Genomic DNA, 17,256 nt, shown 5'->3' on the forward strand with positions numbered 1-17,256 from the left:
AGCCCTTTTCTCAACAAAAGAAGTTGCATGCATTATTTTGGAACAAACCCACATGATTTAGCTTTGGTTAAAATACACTGAGCAGATATTCAGGTTTTCTTTTGACACTGGGTTTTTATTGACTGCTTCATGATGATATTGAAATAAAATAAAATGCAATATTTAAAAATATTCATTTGGTGGATATTTTTGGTTGACTCAACAGCAGTTCTGCCAATATTGTGAGGTCACAGTCCTGCATGGCTGCTCTGTAAAAACCTGGTGTTTGTAGGGAAGCTCAGAGTGAGAGGTAATCTTTGAGTTTATCCATAATTCCATTAATTCCATCAGCTGGAACTACAATAACTGTCCTCAGAGGCTTCATTGGGACATCATCAAAGGACCATCTGCCACCCAGACAGGAGTCACTTTCCTCTTGCACAGAGTAGTTGAATTTCAGAAGGGCTTTCTAAACAACAGAAATAAAAGCATTCCGATTAAAATGTTTAATTAGCATGAAGATAATCTAAACATCATCTAAACAAAGTGAAAATAATGAACCTCTTATGCCCATGCTTATTAAGAAGTTTTTTTCCCTCTTGAAGTATTCACCAAAAAGAACAATCAAATAATCCACTATTTAAAGTGCTTAAAACAATTTTCTTTCACAGAATTTATATAATTCCTATTAAATTCTATAATGATTGCTACCATTATGGTTTGGGATCAGAGAAAGAACCTAGGAGGAAGGGGAAAAAAAAAATCAGTGTTCTGAGGCTCTGCTGCTTTCAGGGCCTACTCTTAAAAGTGCCCAGAGTCCTAAAAAGTAACAAATCTGTAAGAATGACAGCAGGAATCAAATGTAAAGGTGATGGGCACCGATAGGAATCCTGAGGAGAATTTCAGGAAGCTCTTGGAAAGGTTCCAGATGGCTGCAGCAACTGCAAGATCTGTTTGTGCTTCTCCAAACAGGCAGTGTCTGGAATGTGCATTTTGTCTTTTCAGGGATAGAAAGCCCATATAGAAACTCCCTTTTTGTCAGCTTTCCTCCAAAAAATTCCTGATGCATAAGAAAAACAATCTAATGAATGTTTCCAGTTCTCACACCAGTCAGGTTAAGAACTCTGAGCTGAACCATCAAGTAGAAAAACCTACCTGATTCCTTCCCTTTGGGGGAAAAATTAGGATCCACTCTCCTTTCAGGTTTGCCTTCCACTAACAGTGCATCAAGGCTTTAAATCTCATTTTGGATTAATTACCACATTCACTGAGTGGCTCTGCTCAAGAACAATTTGAGCACCTCTAATCAATTCCAGGTCTGGTTATAATAGATTTTCTGGTTATAATTTTAAGGAAGAGAATAAAGCCCAGGGCAGTGCCAAGTTCAGGAAAAGGCTTCTCTCAGTTTGATATGGCTCCAGGTGCCTCACCACATTTAATGCTATTTTATGGCATCTAATTAACATTATGTGTGATCAGGGAGGACAGACACTCAGCACTAATTTAACACACACACATTATTAAGTACAGAGACATTTAATTTAATACCCTACATGATGTTTAAAATGATTTTTTTTAAACACTGGGATGACTGTTAAAAACGCTCAGTTTGAGTCTATCCTTTTGAGCTGAGAATTACTGGAGTTCAGATGAAAGCACACAATTAGCCTTTAATAAATAACAAAGCTGAGATAAATAAATACAAAATGGGCCTTCTAGAACAGAACACTCATGGACACATGAGCATCACTGGCTCCTCCCCAGCAGCTTTTCAACATTTTACAGAGTTCAGCTTCGGCTGTTTCAGCTGCTGTGGCAGGAACATAAAAACAAAATGCCCAACTCGCTACTGCACAGAGGCTACAACACAATTCCCTGCAGCACCAGTGAATTCCTCCACTTACATTTCTCTGCTTCCCAAGAAATAAAATTACAGCCCTATCACAGCCCCTGTCAGAATGATTACACACAGGAACCTTTGCCATTAACCACCCCACGCATGTGCAAGTCCTTTGCCCTGCAGGCACTGCCAGAAATGAAAAATAACACTCTCTTGACAAAGTAATAATATTGTACAATAGTGGTTTTAAAGCTTTGAGAATGAAAAAAACCAACCAAACAAAAAGAAACCATGAAAAATTCTTTGCATTTCAAAGCACATTTTAAATTTAATTTCCTGCATTTTGCCCTCACCTGGTCTGGTTTGGGACCAGCAGAATTGTGTGGCCACATTGCCTTAGGAAATAGGAAGTAATATTTTCATCTCACTGTTTCACCACTTTTTATTAATATACTTGCCCTGAGTAGAACAGAGACAGAAAAGGAAGCAAGAGCCACTTCTTAGGATCTCTGTAAGTTTTTATTCTGAGCATTTTTGCAAGTAACAGGTACCCAGGGGGAAACAGAGAAATCAATACACAAGAAGAGCCTGATTGCTCCTCTCTCAACACTGCTCCAAAACACCCTGGATTTAATTTAAAAATATTTGTGATAATCTTGATAAAAGCTCCCCTTGAATTTGAGGTGAAACATCTCTCATTGATGATACAGAAAGAAAAGGAAGCATTTAAATTATATAATCATGTTACCTCATGGAAGAATTCTTCCTCCGCATTTGCAAACATTAATTCCTCCTTTGGCTGATTTCTCCCTTCCTTCCTCTTAGAATTGCTCTTTGTGGCTTCTGTAAAGGTCTTGCTGATAAGGAGGTAATAGTGGCACTTTCCACAGGGTTTGTTTGTTCTCTGGGCCTCAGCCAGCTCCTTCCTAAAAGGAATAAATATTTACACAATTTAAATCCTACACAAGCATAGAAGTAAACCTTATAATGTATTGGTATAGAAAGGATATTCAAATTGCAGGCCATTCTTTTATGAGTACCTCAGAAAATCAAATTTGCAGATGCACTCCTGCTACTTAAACATACTATTTGTACTTTAAACTATAAAAATATGGGTGTTTTCCACAGCTCACAGGATAACTTCTTTTCCCCAGCATCCTGTTCATGGTAGAGTGTCTGTGCAATGATTCTAAGTGCAGCTCTCCTTAAAAATACAGCACATTATCACTTCTTTGAGGAATTGCAACTGAAGAAACAGAAAATAATCTTGCTCATCCTTGTGTTCAACATGTTGTCACTCCGAAACCTTTAAAACAAAGAGGCTGAGATCTGAATTTGAGCAGTGACAAGTGCTCTACTTCTGGTGACTTCAATCTGACTTCTAATCTCATCTCACATGAGAGGAAAGAAGGCAAAAATGAAAGAAGAATAAAAGATGATCTTCATTCTATTACTGGTTCCTTATCCAACAAAATTTCCTTGTTCCCACTTCCAGTGTGACACTAACATAATGTAATACTGTGCTTCAGTGGATTAATTTATTTACATTCACCCAGCTTTGGCTATAATCCATGAATTGGCAGAGATCAATCAGCCCTTCACCTGCTTTTTCATTATTTGAAACTAATCAAAACACTGAGTATTTACATGGGCCAAAACTAATTCAACTTTTAATCCTTTCCCTCAGTCCAAATCCCCCATTCCAGAGCCAGACACTAACACAGAAACAGAAACACCCAAGCTGCTCGTTATCAGCATTCTAAAAATCTCCTTGTTTTTAAATTTTCCTAGATCAGTGTGAGAATAATCTGCAATACAAGGATGAACTCCAACATAGCTATTACTGTAGAACAACACATGTTCTCAAATTATATCCTCTATAGAATCTGAGAAAGTTTTGTACCTTTATAAAGATATAAAAAGTATTTTAAAAATTAACTAAAGATCATATAGGAGATAATTTATTTTTGTTCATGCTTTACTCATATCTATAGCACCAACTGTCTTAATACAGCTGTATACACGTAAGAGTTCTGAAAAATATGAATTAAAAACGCCATTGAGCATCATGCAGGGAACAAGATGAACTCACTGGAGCTGCTGGTGCATGGGCAGGGCGATCTGCGGGGGGACGTTGAGGAACCTCTCGCTCAGGATGAGCCCCACAGGCCGGGCGCTGTCGCTCAGGAGTTGGCTCAGCCGCTCCAGCACGCGCTGCTCGCAGCTCTGCTCACAGCGCCTCAGCAGCAGCTCCTTGATCTGCTCTGCACACTGCGTGCCCTGCACACAAACGGGGCATTTCCTTCACAACACAGCTATTTACACCTTCAATGCCAGCTTCAGGGAAATCCCTACAGGCCTGGTGGCAGTTTCCCTCACAGTCTCTAAAGCGCTGCACAATGGCTTTGAAATCGTTCTCCAGCCCTGGAGCTGAGGGCGAACAAAGGTTGTGAAGCGATGGGAACAAGGAACTGCAGCCCCACAGCAAAGGGGAGAAACACAAGAGACTAACAGCTCACCTACCCTGGAATTACCAGGCCCAGTTTTAACTCTCTGTTCCATTCCCTGCTTCATGTTTGACCCTCAGCAAGTCACTGCATTCAAAAAAAGCTAAGCCACTTCGAGTTTTCCAACCCCAGTCCTCCAGAGTGGAATTCCAAATCCTGGTCCAGCTGTCCAGGCTTGGTACACAGGATGCAGCCTCATTTATTACTGATGATAATATTTATAACCAGATGTTACTGAGAAATACCAACCTTCCTTTCTGTTAAGTTCAAGCAGCTTATAAAACCAAACACTTCGTCATCATCTTCTTCATCATCACTACTGTCTTCCTGCACCTCTGCTTGCTGTTGAATGAAAGGAAAAGCAACAACTCATACTGACATTCCATTTCCACCCTGTAGCAAAAGGTATTTCTCTTTCCAGGTGGTACCAGCAGATGAAAAGCATCGAGGAAATCTGTACAAACACACACTGGAAATTGTGCTGCTCCACTGAACATCTCAGTGTGCTCAGAGCCAGCTTTGGAGAGGGCCAGGTCATGCATCTTCTACAGCAGAGTCCTCTCAAAGGCACTGTAGGCTGATATCTCACATTTAGTAAGCAGCATCTCAGCCCAGGGGATGGCAGTACCTTAAGCAAAACCAATTTCCTTCGGTTTCTAAGGCAGGGAAGTAAACCTGGAATGTTGTGACAACCACAGAGCAATAAGGCTTTGACAGGGAGGGGACAAAGAGCTGTGTCTTTGTAGGGAAGTCACAAGCTCCTGCTTCTTATGGACATGGTAACAAACCTATCCTCTGCATTTTCAGCATTACTACACTGACACTCAGGGAGTGAAAAGCCTTCCACGTGTAAAAAGAAGCCAGCATGAACAATATATCAAATTCCTTCTTGGCTTGAAAGTAGGCATGGAAAATTTCAGTTCCCATTGGAAAATTATTTTTAAAGCAGACAAAGCAAGAAAGCACAGAAAGAACACAGACAGGATCCCCTTCTGGAATACAGAAATCATGTCATTTCAACAAAGAAAGTATTGTACTTGAACTACAAATAGAATATCTGTGTTACCTTGATAATACTCCCAATATGGTTCTGTTGTATTAATATATCAGTTAATTCAGCAATGTTAACAGGAGCTTTGAGAAACAACTGCAAGACAGGAAACAAGTATTAAGTTTCAGGCACTGAGGGTATCTCATGGACCATTTAGTACAAAATAAAGTGAGCTTTTTATCTATCTTCATTATAATACTGCAAAACCTAACAATCAGCTGCTGGAGGTGCTTGCTGCTGCACCTTCCACTGCTGATATTTCCACTGGTACCCTCTGGAGTTTGGTACAATCTGAAATCTGTGGCTATTCCACCCCTGGCAGTGCCCAAGGCCAGGCTGGATGGAGCTTGGAGCAATCTGGGACAGTGGAAGGTGACCCTGCCCATGGCAGGGGATGGCACTGGATGGGCTTTAAGGTCCCTTCCAACCCAAACTATTCTGGGATTATCTAATAAGAGGAAGCAAAGTAATACATAAAAGCTATAAATCCATACAGAGAATGTGAACTGATGCCTTTGCATAACTCCCTAGATATTATTTATCAATGGACACATCAACCAAGCTAACAAGCAGCCACAGTACCTGCTGTAGTAACTTCTTTATCCCGTTATAATCATTGTCTGATATGGAATGTGCTTCAAATTCAATATTCACTTCCTGGGGAGTAAAACAGGGAATATCACACACACTTGGCAAGGAGTTATATCAGAACAAAGCTAAACTGTAGGAAACTTGAAGACAAGTAATGGCAAATAGCAGAAACAGAATTATTTCCACCTTACAGTAATCTCAGCAATTGTTGTAATTTCTCCTGTGATCTTTAGAGAACATCTGTGAAAGTAACTTTTTAAAACTGACCCTGCAGTTGTGTCACAAACAAACCTTTGATGCTTTGCTCCTGCCATCTGACTCTCACACTTACACCTATCGTAGCCACAGACTCTTCCTGTAGAGAGGTTTGATCCAGGCAGTGACCCTGGAACTTCAGGATTGGGGGGAAATGCCTTAGCTAAAGGTGAAGATTGCTGCAGACATCAGACATTTAAATAACTACATCCAAACCCACACTCCTGCTATTCCCCCAAATCCTCCTGGCATCATTAACCCCACTGTGGAACTCTGCAAGTGATGAGACCCAGGCACTGCAGCAGCCACAGCAGGAACTGCTGCCTCTCCCTCCAGAACAAATGCTGTGTGTCTGCCAACATTTTTATTGGTACTCAGTATTAAAAGTCACACCTGCCCAGGTTACTCTGCCTACCTATTCCACTGTTCAAGATCATTCAGAGTTATTAATTGCCAGTTTCAGCTGCACTTCCCGAGTAACCTCGACAGCTCAGCCTTTCTTTTGCCCCCATTCAGCCTCGTACCTCCCTCCAATCCCACACCTAAGTCATGGCCTTTGCTGTCCCCTGCAAGAACAGTTTTAAAGACCTGTTTGCAATGTAGAACACGGGCACACAAGCCCTTGGGAGGCAGTAAAATTCAGGAGACACTGGCACAGGCTGCCCCTGGATCCCTGGCAGTGTCCAAGGCCAGGCTGGATGGGGCTTGGAAAACCCTGGGACAGTGGAACGTGTCCCTTACCCATGGCAGGGGGTGGCACTGGGTGGGCTTTAAGGTCCTCTCCAAACCAAACTATTCTGGGATTCTATAATTAAAGTCAGCAAACTAATGTAATAATAAATTACAGCAGAATGTAATAAAAAAGCTACTCCTCTGTGCTGACAGCACCATTTCCAAGCAGCCGCCTCCAGCCCCACACCTGAGCGGACACGCCAAGGGCCGGAGCTCAACCCGGGGACCCCGACACTCGAAAAACAAGTTAAAAATTTAAAAACTTTCAACAACAACAACGCAGCGAACACACCTAGGATCGCCGACCGTCAGGGACGGGTCCCCTGCGCTCCCCCAGGACACGCACCCAGCGCCCGCCGGGCATGGCCGGGGCACAAACCCGAACATCCCCTGACAACCCCATCCATGTAGGGGCCGTGTGGGGCCCGTCCCGCTCACCACAGGGGCACAAACCCCTCCTGAACATCCCCTGACAACCCCATCCATGAAGGGGCCCTGTGAAACCCGTCCCGCTCATCGCCGGGGCACAAACCCCTCCTGAACGTCCCCTGCCAACCCCATCCATTTTGGCCCCGTGTGGGCCCGGCCCGCTCACCTCATGGATGGGCTCGTCCGAGTCCGAGCTCTCCGAGCCCTCGGAGGCGCTGTGGGAGCTCTCGGAGCTGCCGGAGCCGCTGTGGGAGCCCTGTTCCGCGGCGGGGCCCCGCGCCCGGCGCTTGGCCGGCGTGGCCATGGCTCGGCTCGGCGGACGGGCGGTGTGGCCGGCGGGTGCGAGTCGCGGGATGTCGCCGAGTGTCGCCCAATATCGCGACAGCAGCGCCCGGTGAGCGCGGAGCGGCCCGGGCGGCCGGGCAGCGTGAAGGGGAAGGGCAGCCCGCACCGGCCCGTCCCCTCAAAGCCGGATTTCCTCTTTGTGCTGCTGGTGTCACTTCCTCCCAAAGGGAATTCCTCGGTGGGAATGGTTGCCGGGGGTTAGATCGGGCTGCCGGAGGGGTTCGGAGCGCCCATCCCTGCGGGAGCGCCCGGCGGCACTGAGGGCTCGGGACACCCCGGGGACCGGGCACGGCCCGGGCTCCGTCAGCCGGGAGGGCTCTTCCACCCTCAGCGATCTATTAAAAGGAATAAAGCGTCCTGAGCACCTCCGACTTTAGCAAAAAATACTGTAAGTAAAAACTAGCGGTAGGAAAAAATAACAATTAAACCTGGAATCGGGCCCCCGCTGCTTGCTCTAAAAATAGCGTCCCGGCTTCCCCCGCACCAAATTCCCTGGATAATTTCAGAGAAAGCAGCAGAAAAGGGTGACAGGGAGAGCACAGTGAGCACAGCGTGACTCTGGTCTGTATAGAAAACGCCAGACGGGAAAAATGCATTGAAATACCCTGAGCACTGAAGAAATGCTCAATAGCGATGACGCCTCAGTTGTGTGGAACGTGTTCCATTTACCACTTTGTGTCTAATTAATGAGGAGAGGTGGGTGTTAATGAGGCCACGGAAAGAAGAGCACTGGGCACTCACTGGTGCCAGCCAGGAGAAATGCAAGGCACAGAGCCTTGGATGTAATTCCAGCCTTATAAATACGCTTCGAGTAGGTTCAGGTGTTCATGTTCCCTGTAAAGGGTCAAACATCTGTGGTTTGGGGTTTAGTTTGTTTAGGTTTGTTTGGTTTTGGGTTTTGGGTTTTTTTGAACGCAGTGTTTGCTCTGGGAGCAATTAGGTCATTGCCGAAATTTGAATAGTGATATCCAGGGCAAGAATTTAAAGGAAGGTGAATTTTCCTATGTGTGTGATCTATCAAGAAAATACCACACTGGTAATGGGCAAATTTGCAGTAAGAGAGTGGATTTCTGCTTGTGTTCTTCATGTATTTGCTTAAGTTTTGTAATTTAGCACCAAACTTGTAAGGAACTGAGAAGTATCATCTTGCATTTTTACAGCAGAATAGATGTTTTCAGTCCTGCTCTGTTTCCTAGAATATCAGAGAAGGCCTGTGAATATTATCTGTGTTATGATAGATGTATAAATGTGTGCATATAGACACTTATATTAAAGTAAATCAATATCTTTGCATACTCATTTTGATGACCAGAGGGTGAAAACTGGCATGAAAATTAGTAGAATAAATAGCTTTTTTATAGTTAATTATTCAATGCAGAACTTGCTGGCATTGTAGGTCCTGTTACTGCTTTTACAAAATCTTCTTTAAAATGTGTTCCCCTTGATGAGTTTCATTAGAGCCTCTTCGTTAAGCAGCGTTATCTAATGGCAGCATATTATTTTCTGCCCTTATCAAGGTGGGTGTTCCTGCCTGGAGAATGCACAACAACTGCTTACTCATTGTGTAAGGAGAAGTACAACTGGTAGCAACCCAGTTCTTGGAGCTGTTAAAGTCTCTGGTCGAGTCAAAAAGTCCTCCAGATCCAATTTAGATAAATTCCATTCTTGTATTTCAGGGTTCTGCTGTGCTTCCTTGGGGAACAATGAAGGTTCTGCTGCTGAAGGATCCCAAAGACAAAGATTCAGGACCAGATCCATATATTAAAGTGAGTAAATGTTATAAAATCTAAAAAAAAGTGTTACTTCTTTATTAAATATGAATCCAACTGTTCCAAGTGGGAAAGGGGCTTAATCAATCCTAGGAGTGCACATCTGAAATTATGCTAAGAGAAAAAGTATCTCAGAAAATATGCCCTTCCTGCAAAAAAAATTATTAATTATGGGACATTTGTACTGAATTCATTGTAAAGCTGCCAGCAAAGTACTGATATTAAACCAGCTTTCAGTTAATTAATATCAATTATGTTCATATGGGCAGAATAAAGATTACAGAAATTCTTTGTATTTTTACTGGGAATGTGATGGGAAATAGAGGCTGGCTGTTGCTGGGATCCCTTCTGCTGCTGCCCTGGGTCATGTGAGTAAGTCTCACTTATAAGAGTCAGAATTCCTGATAAAGAGGATTATTTCTTGAGAAGAAACCTATTGACTAAATGTTCCAGGGATATTTGCAGGACTGGGTGAGCACTTGGAGCCTTCAGAGTTATGTGCTGGTGTCTGTATCTCAGAAGGCCTCAGTCCCCCAGCTGTTTGTTAACCAAAATGTTGTAATGTTAAATAATTACAAAATCCAAACTAGGTTTACCAGGGAAAGGAAATAAAATGCCTTTTCATTTTGCCTCAGCAAAGAGCAATGCTTGTGCTGACTGAGTCAGCTCTTTGAAAAAGCAAAAATGCTGTTTGGAATTTATTTCAAGAGCTGCAAACCTTTTCTTGATAGGAATTAGGATCATACAGCTTGGAAGCAACGCTGATCCCAGTTTTGTCATTTGAATTCACCTCTCTTGACAGCTTATTTGACAAGGTAAGTTTGAAATTCTTTCAGTTCTCTTATTTCCAACAGGATTTGGTTGCCAAGATCCCATTTAGTCATTCTCTGTGTGGTCCCTCTTTTTGTGTTGCCACAAACCAGCTTTGTACAGTGAAATTTCATGGATAGCATCAGCGACCTTGCTTGTTAAAGAATTGAATTGGTCAGACAAAAATCACATTTAAATTGTGTGACCATAAATTGTCACCAGTATTGGGGCATTTCAGGCAGTTATTGAAGCTGTTCTCTGTGTTACAAGGTTATAAATAATTGATCAATTTATTTTAAAAATCAGTTTGCTAATTAATTTTTTAAAAACCTTTTAAATTGACTGTTTCTAAATAGCTTTCCCATCCAGAATGCTATGGAGGCCTAGTTTTTACCAGCCCAAGAGCATTAGAAGCCATCAAGATATGTTTAAAAGAGAAGAGTAAAAAAGAAGGTGAGCACATACTGATATTCTTTGCTCTTTTTCTTTCAGCATCTTATGAAGTTAGGATTTTATTGAATTTTATTTCAGTAGATATTTGGAGCACGATTTTTTAAAAACCCTGATTTTCATAGTTCTTTCAGCATCATAAAGGGCTCATGCTGCATTGAGCTTTTAAGGGTTGTGTTTTCCACACTTAAAAATGAAATAAAGGAGCTTTTAGTGCAAATTACTAATTAGTGAGAGCTTTGCCAGCCCTGCTCCTCTCATGCATGAGGAATATTTTGCTGCAGTGCCTGGTTTGCTTGCTGACTGCTTTCTTCCCTTAAGGAGAAGATCATCTCATAAAAACTGCCCATTATTTCCTGTGTAATTCCTGTGAAATGCTGCAGAAAAAGGAAGTTCTCTGTGTTGAGTAAGAAATTTCTCAAGTGAATGAATTACTAGCAAATAAATGGTGACGAATTGCTGACGCATAAAAGCCAACAGATCAGGAGGGAGGAAGAATCCTGCTAAATGGAAATACCCATCACAGTGAAATGTCAAATCCTTGTAAACTCCTCCAAATTCTTATGTTGGGTGATTCTGGCGGGGAGTTTCTATGTGATCTGCTCCATTCAATATCCTATGAGTAAAGTTACACCCCTGAGTAAGCAGCAAATGCACTGAGACCCTCAGCTTACTGTAGCATTTCCAGCAGCAGAGGACAATATATTGAGATTTTAGATCAAAAGTAATCTCTTCTCTAAATTTCATCCCTGACCTTGATCAGGGCTTTTGGAAAATGCATATTCTCATCATAAAAATGACTCTGTAGTTCCTGTTTGGGTTCCTCTCAAAGGCAATAAATCCTTGGTTCTTTCCTTCTGATTTTTTTTATTTTTACTGTTGTAGTTTGTATTTCTTTTTTCACCCCCAGTAGTCCCAGAAAAAACTCAGTGTCCTGTGCTGCTCTTGTTAAAACACTGTAAAAAACTTGATGTAACTATTTTTGATCCATGAGGATTTTTACATCCAGATCTGCTGAATGTGTAGTGGAGTTTTAATTATTGTTATCATTTTGCTGTATTTGTGCATTAAACAGAAGCCCAGATAGTCATTTAGCATTCACACTCTGTTGCCATGTGCTTAAATTTCATTTAATTCAGTATAATTTAATGTTTTTCAGCCTGGTCAAAATCTCTTAAACAAATGTGGAATATCAAACCAACATACGTGGTAGGAAAAGCTACAGCTTCTTTAGGTAAGCTGGGGTTTAAAAAATGCAAAATTGCCTAAATCTGGCTTGTAAGTACAATTTTTGGAGGAGGAGCTGCTGTTCAAGGGTGCTGAGAAAAAAATTAGGTTTTAGAACTGGGTAATTTGGAAGAGAGCTAATTATATAAACATTTGAATTATCCAGCCAAGGATGTCCATGGATATAATCCAGCCTCTGGATTTCTGATCCTTGTGTTGTGATGGTCACTGCTTGAAAAATTGGGTCAAAACAGGAAAAAAACCCCTTTATTCTTAATTAATGTGGTTTTGTCATTGCCTTTGGAAATTAAATGGGATGAAAGGGATTCTGGCCTGGTTGAGATTGTACACAAATTATTTGTGTGCTTGGACCAAGCTGTGCCTCCCTTTCATCCCAGGGTTCTGTGACAGGAAATCTGAATTGTTCTCATTGTTTTACATGGGTTTTTTTTCTTTGCTGCTTTTGGTTCTAGTGGAAGAAATTGGTCTTGTTCCACAAGGAGAAAAGACTGGAAATGCTGAGAAATTAGCTGAATATATTTGTTCAAGTAAGTGGCTAAAATATTAGAGTTAAATTAAAGTAATGTTCCTTCCATCATTTCAGAATTTCCTTGAGGTAAAATCAAGTGCACAGTGAGGCAAAAAACCTTCAAAATACGTATATAAGATATTAATTTCCATGTAATCTTAGACCCTCTAGTTAATTAATAAATACTGTATGAGCCAGCAGGAAAAAGTTTATTTTAGATCAGAGTGGTAATAGTTGGAAATTGCTGCTAAATCAGAAGATTTCAGTGCTGGTGACTTTCCCCAGAATTACCCTGTGGTTTCAGAGGGATCTGGTTTTCAGCACCAAAGCTGAGTGGTTTTGAAGAAATTAAAGTGGTGCTTGAAGTTTTGTTTAACCATTTTGTTATGATTAAACCTGTAATGCTTCTCAACTTATTACCAGACTTTTGTGGGGTTTTTAAAGTCTATTTGCTGACTTGCTCTGTTTTTACTCCAATTTGTTAAAATTTCCAGTAGCAATAAGGAAGAGTTTTAGACTTAGGGGCTGTTTATTTTTTGAGTGGATGGCTCAGCAGAAGTGGTGAAAAAAGAGTTTTTGTACAGATGTGTGAGAGCTGCTGAGCAAAGTCTGCAGAGATTTATAGGGTAAAGAAAAATGGGCTGGCAGCTGGGAAGGATTTGTTTTTGCTAGGCACAGTGCTCTCTAATTCACTGGCAAATAAAATACTTCAGCTCCAGGGAATATTTAATGATAATAATGAGAATTGCCAGCACAAGATCAAATAATAAATTCTGAAAATTAAAAATACAACACGAATATGTCGTAAGTGAAGAATAACCCATCTTCCCTCCTCAGCAGAGGTACTAAAGCAAAGAAAGGTTTCAGCTGATTTTATAGTGCTGGAAAATCTACTTGTGGCAATGAATTAATATCTGCCAGGGATTTTTTTTTGAGCAGAAAGACAAGAGAAATACCTGTTTATTGTATTGTATGAAGGTGAAAAAAATTAACCAAACAGTGAATTTCGGTCACTGGAGCCTGTTTGTTGTTGAGACATAGAAATATCCTCCAGGATTTACTGGGCTGTGCATATTTAAACACTCTCAGCTGACCAAGTGCTTTATAACAACCGTGGAAGTAGAGATTAAATTATCTCATGTTTATTATGTGTAAATTCGTTTTTGTTTCTGCATAAATAAGTAAATGAAAAGAATAGCTCTGAGTTTCTTGTATCATGAGAGGTTATTGCCAGAATAAAAATAAAAGCTGGAATAATGAGATTTTTTTGTCATCACCTTTTGTGCTTTGGTACCCAATTTAATTTAAGGGATTGGGAAATAAAGGAATTTACTCCAAGATTGTGCCTTTGCTCTTCTCAAGGCAAGTATTTGGCTACAGAAGCAGGAGATCCCAGTCCTTGTTGTGTTGTTCAGGCCTACCAAGGAAATTTTCTGTGCCAAAAGAATCAGTTTTTGTTTACAGGTGCCACACTGACATTTCAAATAACTGGCATGGCTCGCAGGAGAATTGATGCTGGAACAATCCAATTTTATTTAACTTTAAAATCTTTTTTACATTCTGAGCCAAGTTCATTCTTCCTCTGAGTTTTAATTTTAATTGAAGAATGTCTGTGGTTTGTAATAAAACCTCAGTGTGCAGTCAGGACACTCAGGTGTGTCTGGGTTGACTCCTACAAGGGGCTTTCCATTTGATTTTCACTCTGCTGCCTTTTTTTTTTATCCTTGAAGAATGTCTGCATGCATAAACCAACAGTCTCCTTCCAGCAGTTAAAAGCATTTTTTTCTAGTAATTGTCCCTTAAAAACGTATTAACAAATCTGAATTAGTAATAAAATAAAGTAATTCATTTGGAAAGCTGAATGCAAAGCTGTATAAATCTGTGTAGAATTTCATCTTGAAATTTTCTCTGAGTTTCTTATTTATACAAAAGGCAAAAACTCTGCAAAGCAAGTCTGCTGTTAAATTCCTAATGTGACAAAAGCAAGTGAGGATATCCACTCCCACCCCAGCAGTGCAACCAGAATCCTTTTTTCCTTGGGGAATTAAGAAAATGGAATTGCAGATAGACCAGAACTTTTCAGCACAGCGTTGTCCTTCTCTTTGTCTGTCTTTTATAGAGAGCTCTGTCATTTATTGAGTGGGACAGATTTTAAATGTCAGATTGAGGCAGGCTGTGTTGAGGAGGAGATAAAGTACATTTCTATTCCCCTTGCCCTTCTACAAAGGAAGTTATCTATCTTTTTAGCCAATATTCATATTCTAGTTATGGAATATTTTAATGTTCCTGCTAAGTAGCCTCTGTCCTGTGAATTGGGGCTGCAGATGTTTTCAGTTACCTTAGAGCTGTGTCTGTGGTGAGGCGTTTGATAAATCAGCACTTGATACTTTTAAAATGTATTAAATCACATCTACTCTTTATTAAAGGCCTGCGTTAATTACAGTTCTTGTTTGTGTGTTTACAGGAGAGAAACCCAATTCCTCAGCTCTCCTATTTCCTTGTGGAGCCCTGAAAAGAGAAGTGCTTCCTACAGTGCTTAGAGAAAAAGGTTGAACTTCCCCTGGAGACCCATTTTAATTAGTCAGTGATGAGAAAAGTTGTATCTAAAGCTCGTGAACCAAATTGGAAGGAGTGAAAGTGGAACTTGCTGAGGAGAGGATGGGACTAAACCCTGGGAGCTTGGATGGCTGCCCACAGCTGTGGGATGTGCAAATCTTCACAGAATTTTCGTGTGTCTTTTTAGCCTAAAATAGTTAAACTTAAGTGCAGTTAGGATGTTAATTGGAATAATAGAAATGAATGAATGAATGATGAGTGCATGTGCTGCTTGCAGGCGTCCCCCTGGAAAGCCTCACTGTCTATCGAACAGCCCAGCACCCTGAGCTGCAGGAATCTCTGAGCACTTACTTCTCCCAGCAGGTACTGGCCACTGGTACAGTTTGGGGTTTCCTGAGCAGGTGACAATGCCTCCCAGAATATTCCTTTTTCTGAAGCAGTGTAACTGAAATGCCACTGGGCATCTCTGCTGTGCATCACAAATCAGAATCCAGGAGTAATCTGCCCGACATAGTTTGTGTAAAAGTAATCATTGCTTTTTTGAGATTGGCTTTCTGATTTTTCCATTTTGGAAGCTTCCATCATAGAATTACAGAATCATGGAATGGTTTGGGTGGGAAGGGACCTTAAATCCCCCCCAGTGCCACCCCTGCCATGGCAGAGACACCTCCCACTGTCCCAGGCTGCTCCAGCCCCAGTGTCCAGCCTGGCCTTGGGCACTGCCAGGGATCCAGGGGCAGCCACAGCTGCTCTGGGCACCCTGTGCCAGGGCCTGCCCACCCTGCCAGGGAACAATTCCTGCCCAAATCCCATCCAGCCCTGCCCTCTGGCACTGGGAAGCCATTCCCTGTGTCCTGTCACCGTGTGCCAAGGCACTGGCACTGCTGGAGGGGGCTGTGCCAACCTCTGCTGACTTTCCCCAGGGCATCCCTGCGAGTGTTGTGTTCTTCAGCCCGTCCGGTGTCAAATTCTGCCTCCAGCACATCCAGAAGCTTTCAGGGGATTTGATCAACCAGGTCAAGGTATCTTCTCTTAAAAATGGTGGGATACATGAGGCAGTATATTCGGGGTGGGCAAATGAGATAAGCTATTATAACCACTGCAAACCTTGATTTTATCTTTGGTTTGTGTTTATTTCTCTGAAGACAACCCCAGTTTATAGCAAATACAAATGTAATAATATAGAATTACAGAATCCCAGAATGGTTTGGGTTGGAAGGGACTGTAAACCCCATCTTGTTCCACCCCCTTGCCATGGGCAGGGACACCTTCCACTGCACCAGGTTCCTCCAAGCCCATCCAACCTGGCCTTGGTTGGATTTTAAAAAAGAAATTGTTTTCACCTGGAATGTTTTCCCCAACCAGTTTCCCCCATCTCCATTGGGACAAACTTCATTTTCTCTTCGTGATGTGATGGTGTGAGGAGCTGTTGCTTGCAGCAGGCTGCAGCTGATTGAAATTCCTCTCACTTTTCCCTGTTCCATGGGACTCGGAGCTTTCAGTGTTTGTAATGGCAAGATAAACTCTCCTCTTCCCTGAGTCATTGCTGAGGAGCTCCACTGATGGGTGGCTTTTAGTGCTGCAGATCTTCAGGCTGGGCTGCTGGGGAGGCTGAGCTGGGGAGCTGCTGGCTGGGAGGGGACAGAGGCGGGTGCTGTGCCTGGGCAGTGACAGTGACAGTGTTGTCCCTGCAGTTGGCTGCCATTGGCCCCAGCACAGCAGAGGCCCTGCAGGGCGCCGGCGTCGCCGTGAGCTGCACTGCAGGGAGCCCCACGCCCCAGGACCTGGCTGCTGCCCTCCACACGGCCCTGCAGCCCCACGGCTGCTCGGGGCCCTGCTGAGGGCACAGCCCGCCCAGCAAGGCCAAGGTGCTGCTCCAGGAGGGCTGCTCCAGTTTGCACACCTGCTGTCCTACAGGAAAGCGGTTTTTGGGATTCTGAAGCGCTGTCCTGGTCAGGGATGGCTGTGAGAAGGACTGAAATCTGTCCAGCATCCTTAAAGCATCCAGCTATTCCCCTCCCTCCTGTGTGCACCGGGAATATTTTATCCTTGCAAAGCAGCTGTGAACACTGAGACACTGAACTCATCCCACACCTCACCTCAGGAATCCGCCAGCACAGCTCAGGTTTGACCTGCTCTGTATGATCAGTTTTACTTGCACATCTTCTTTTGTAGGAAAAAAACCC

General features: G+C 42.4%; 2 protein-coding genes across 3 annotated transcripts; one reads left to right on the top strand and one right to left on the bottom strand.

Moving 5' to 3' along the window:
- Positions 1-88: 88 nt before the first annotated feature.
- BCCIP (BRCA2 and CDKN1A interacting protein) lies at positions 89-7,846 on the bottom strand. The gene is made up of 7 exons (XM_063405110.1): positions 7,551-7,846; positions 5,960-6,034; positions 5,393-5,473; positions 4,576-4,668; positions 3,912-4,099; positions 2,568-2,745; positions 89-448 (listed from the first exon to the last, which is right to left on the bottom strand). The coding sequence occupies exons 1-7, from the start codon at positions 7,686-7,688 to the stop codon at positions 278-280; spliced, it is 924 nt and encodes a 307-aa protein (XP_063261180.1). The 5' UTR covers positions 7,689-7,846; the 3' UTR covers positions 89-277.
- A 43-nt stretch (positions 7,847-7,889) lies between these two features.
- On the top strand, positions 7,890-17,139 carry UROS (uroporphyrinogen III synthase). Of its 2 annotated transcripts, none has more exons than XM_063405112.1 (10): positions 7,890-8,117; positions 9,406-9,495; positions 10,230-10,313; positions 10,665-10,761; positions 11,918-11,992; positions 12,459-12,533; positions 14,979-15,062; positions 15,348-15,433; positions 15,994-16,086; positions 16,765-17,139. In XM_063405112.1, the coding sequence occupies exons 2-10, from the start codon at positions 9,433-9,435 to the stop codon at positions 16,909-16,911; spliced, it is 804 nt and encodes a 267-aa protein (XP_063261182.1). In that variant the 5' UTR covers positions 7,890-8,117; positions 9,406-9,432; the 3' UTR covers positions 16,912-17,139. The 2 variants fall into 2 exon arrangements, with proteins under 2 accessions (XP_063261182.1, XP_063261181.1); XM_063405111.1 differs by having other exon boundaries at positions 7,891-8,117; positions 15,994-16,092.
- The last annotated feature ends 117 nt before the right edge of the window (positions 17,140-17,256 follow it).

The sequence above is a fragment of the Prinia subflava genome, chromosome 9 (genome assembly GCF_021018805.1).
Source record: "Prinia subflava isolate CZ2003 ecotype Zambia chromosome 9, Cam_Psub_1.2, whole genome shotgun sequence".
Taxonomy (NCBI): Eukaryota; Metazoa; Chordata; class Aves; order Passeriformes; family Cisticolidae; genus Prinia; species Prinia subflava.

What these genes read in the sequence shown, in the direction of transcription:
- BCCIP (XM_063405110.1), bottom strand. Translation starts at nt 7,688, where the DNA reads ATGGCCACGCCGGCCAAGCGCCGGGCGCGGGGCCCCGCCGCGGAACAG. An exon ending in TGAACTTAACAGAAAGGAAG is followed by an intron (nt 4,100 to 4,575) that starts GTTGGTATTTCT and finishes GTTTGTGTGCAG; the next exon opens with GGCACGCAGTGTGCAGAGCA. An exon ending in CCCATGCACCAGCAGCTCCA is followed by an intron (nt 2,746 to 3,911) that starts GTGAGTTCATCT and finishes TATTCCTTTTAG; the next exon opens with GAAGGAGCTGGCTGAGGCCC.
- UROS (XM_063405111.1), top strand. Translation starts at nt 9,433, where the DNA reads ATGAAGGTTCTGCTGCTGAAGGATCCCAAAGACAAAGATTCAGGACCA. An exon ending in AGAGAAGAGTAAAAAAGAAG is followed by an intron (nt 10,762 to 11,917) that starts GTGAGCACATAC and finishes AATGTTTTTCAG; the next exon opens with CCTGGTCAAAATCTCTTAAA. An exon ending in AGCTGAATATATTTGTTCAA is followed by an intron (nt 12,534 to 14,978) that starts GTAAGTGGCTAA and finishes GTGTGTTTACAG; the next exon opens with GAGAGAAACCCAATTCCTCA.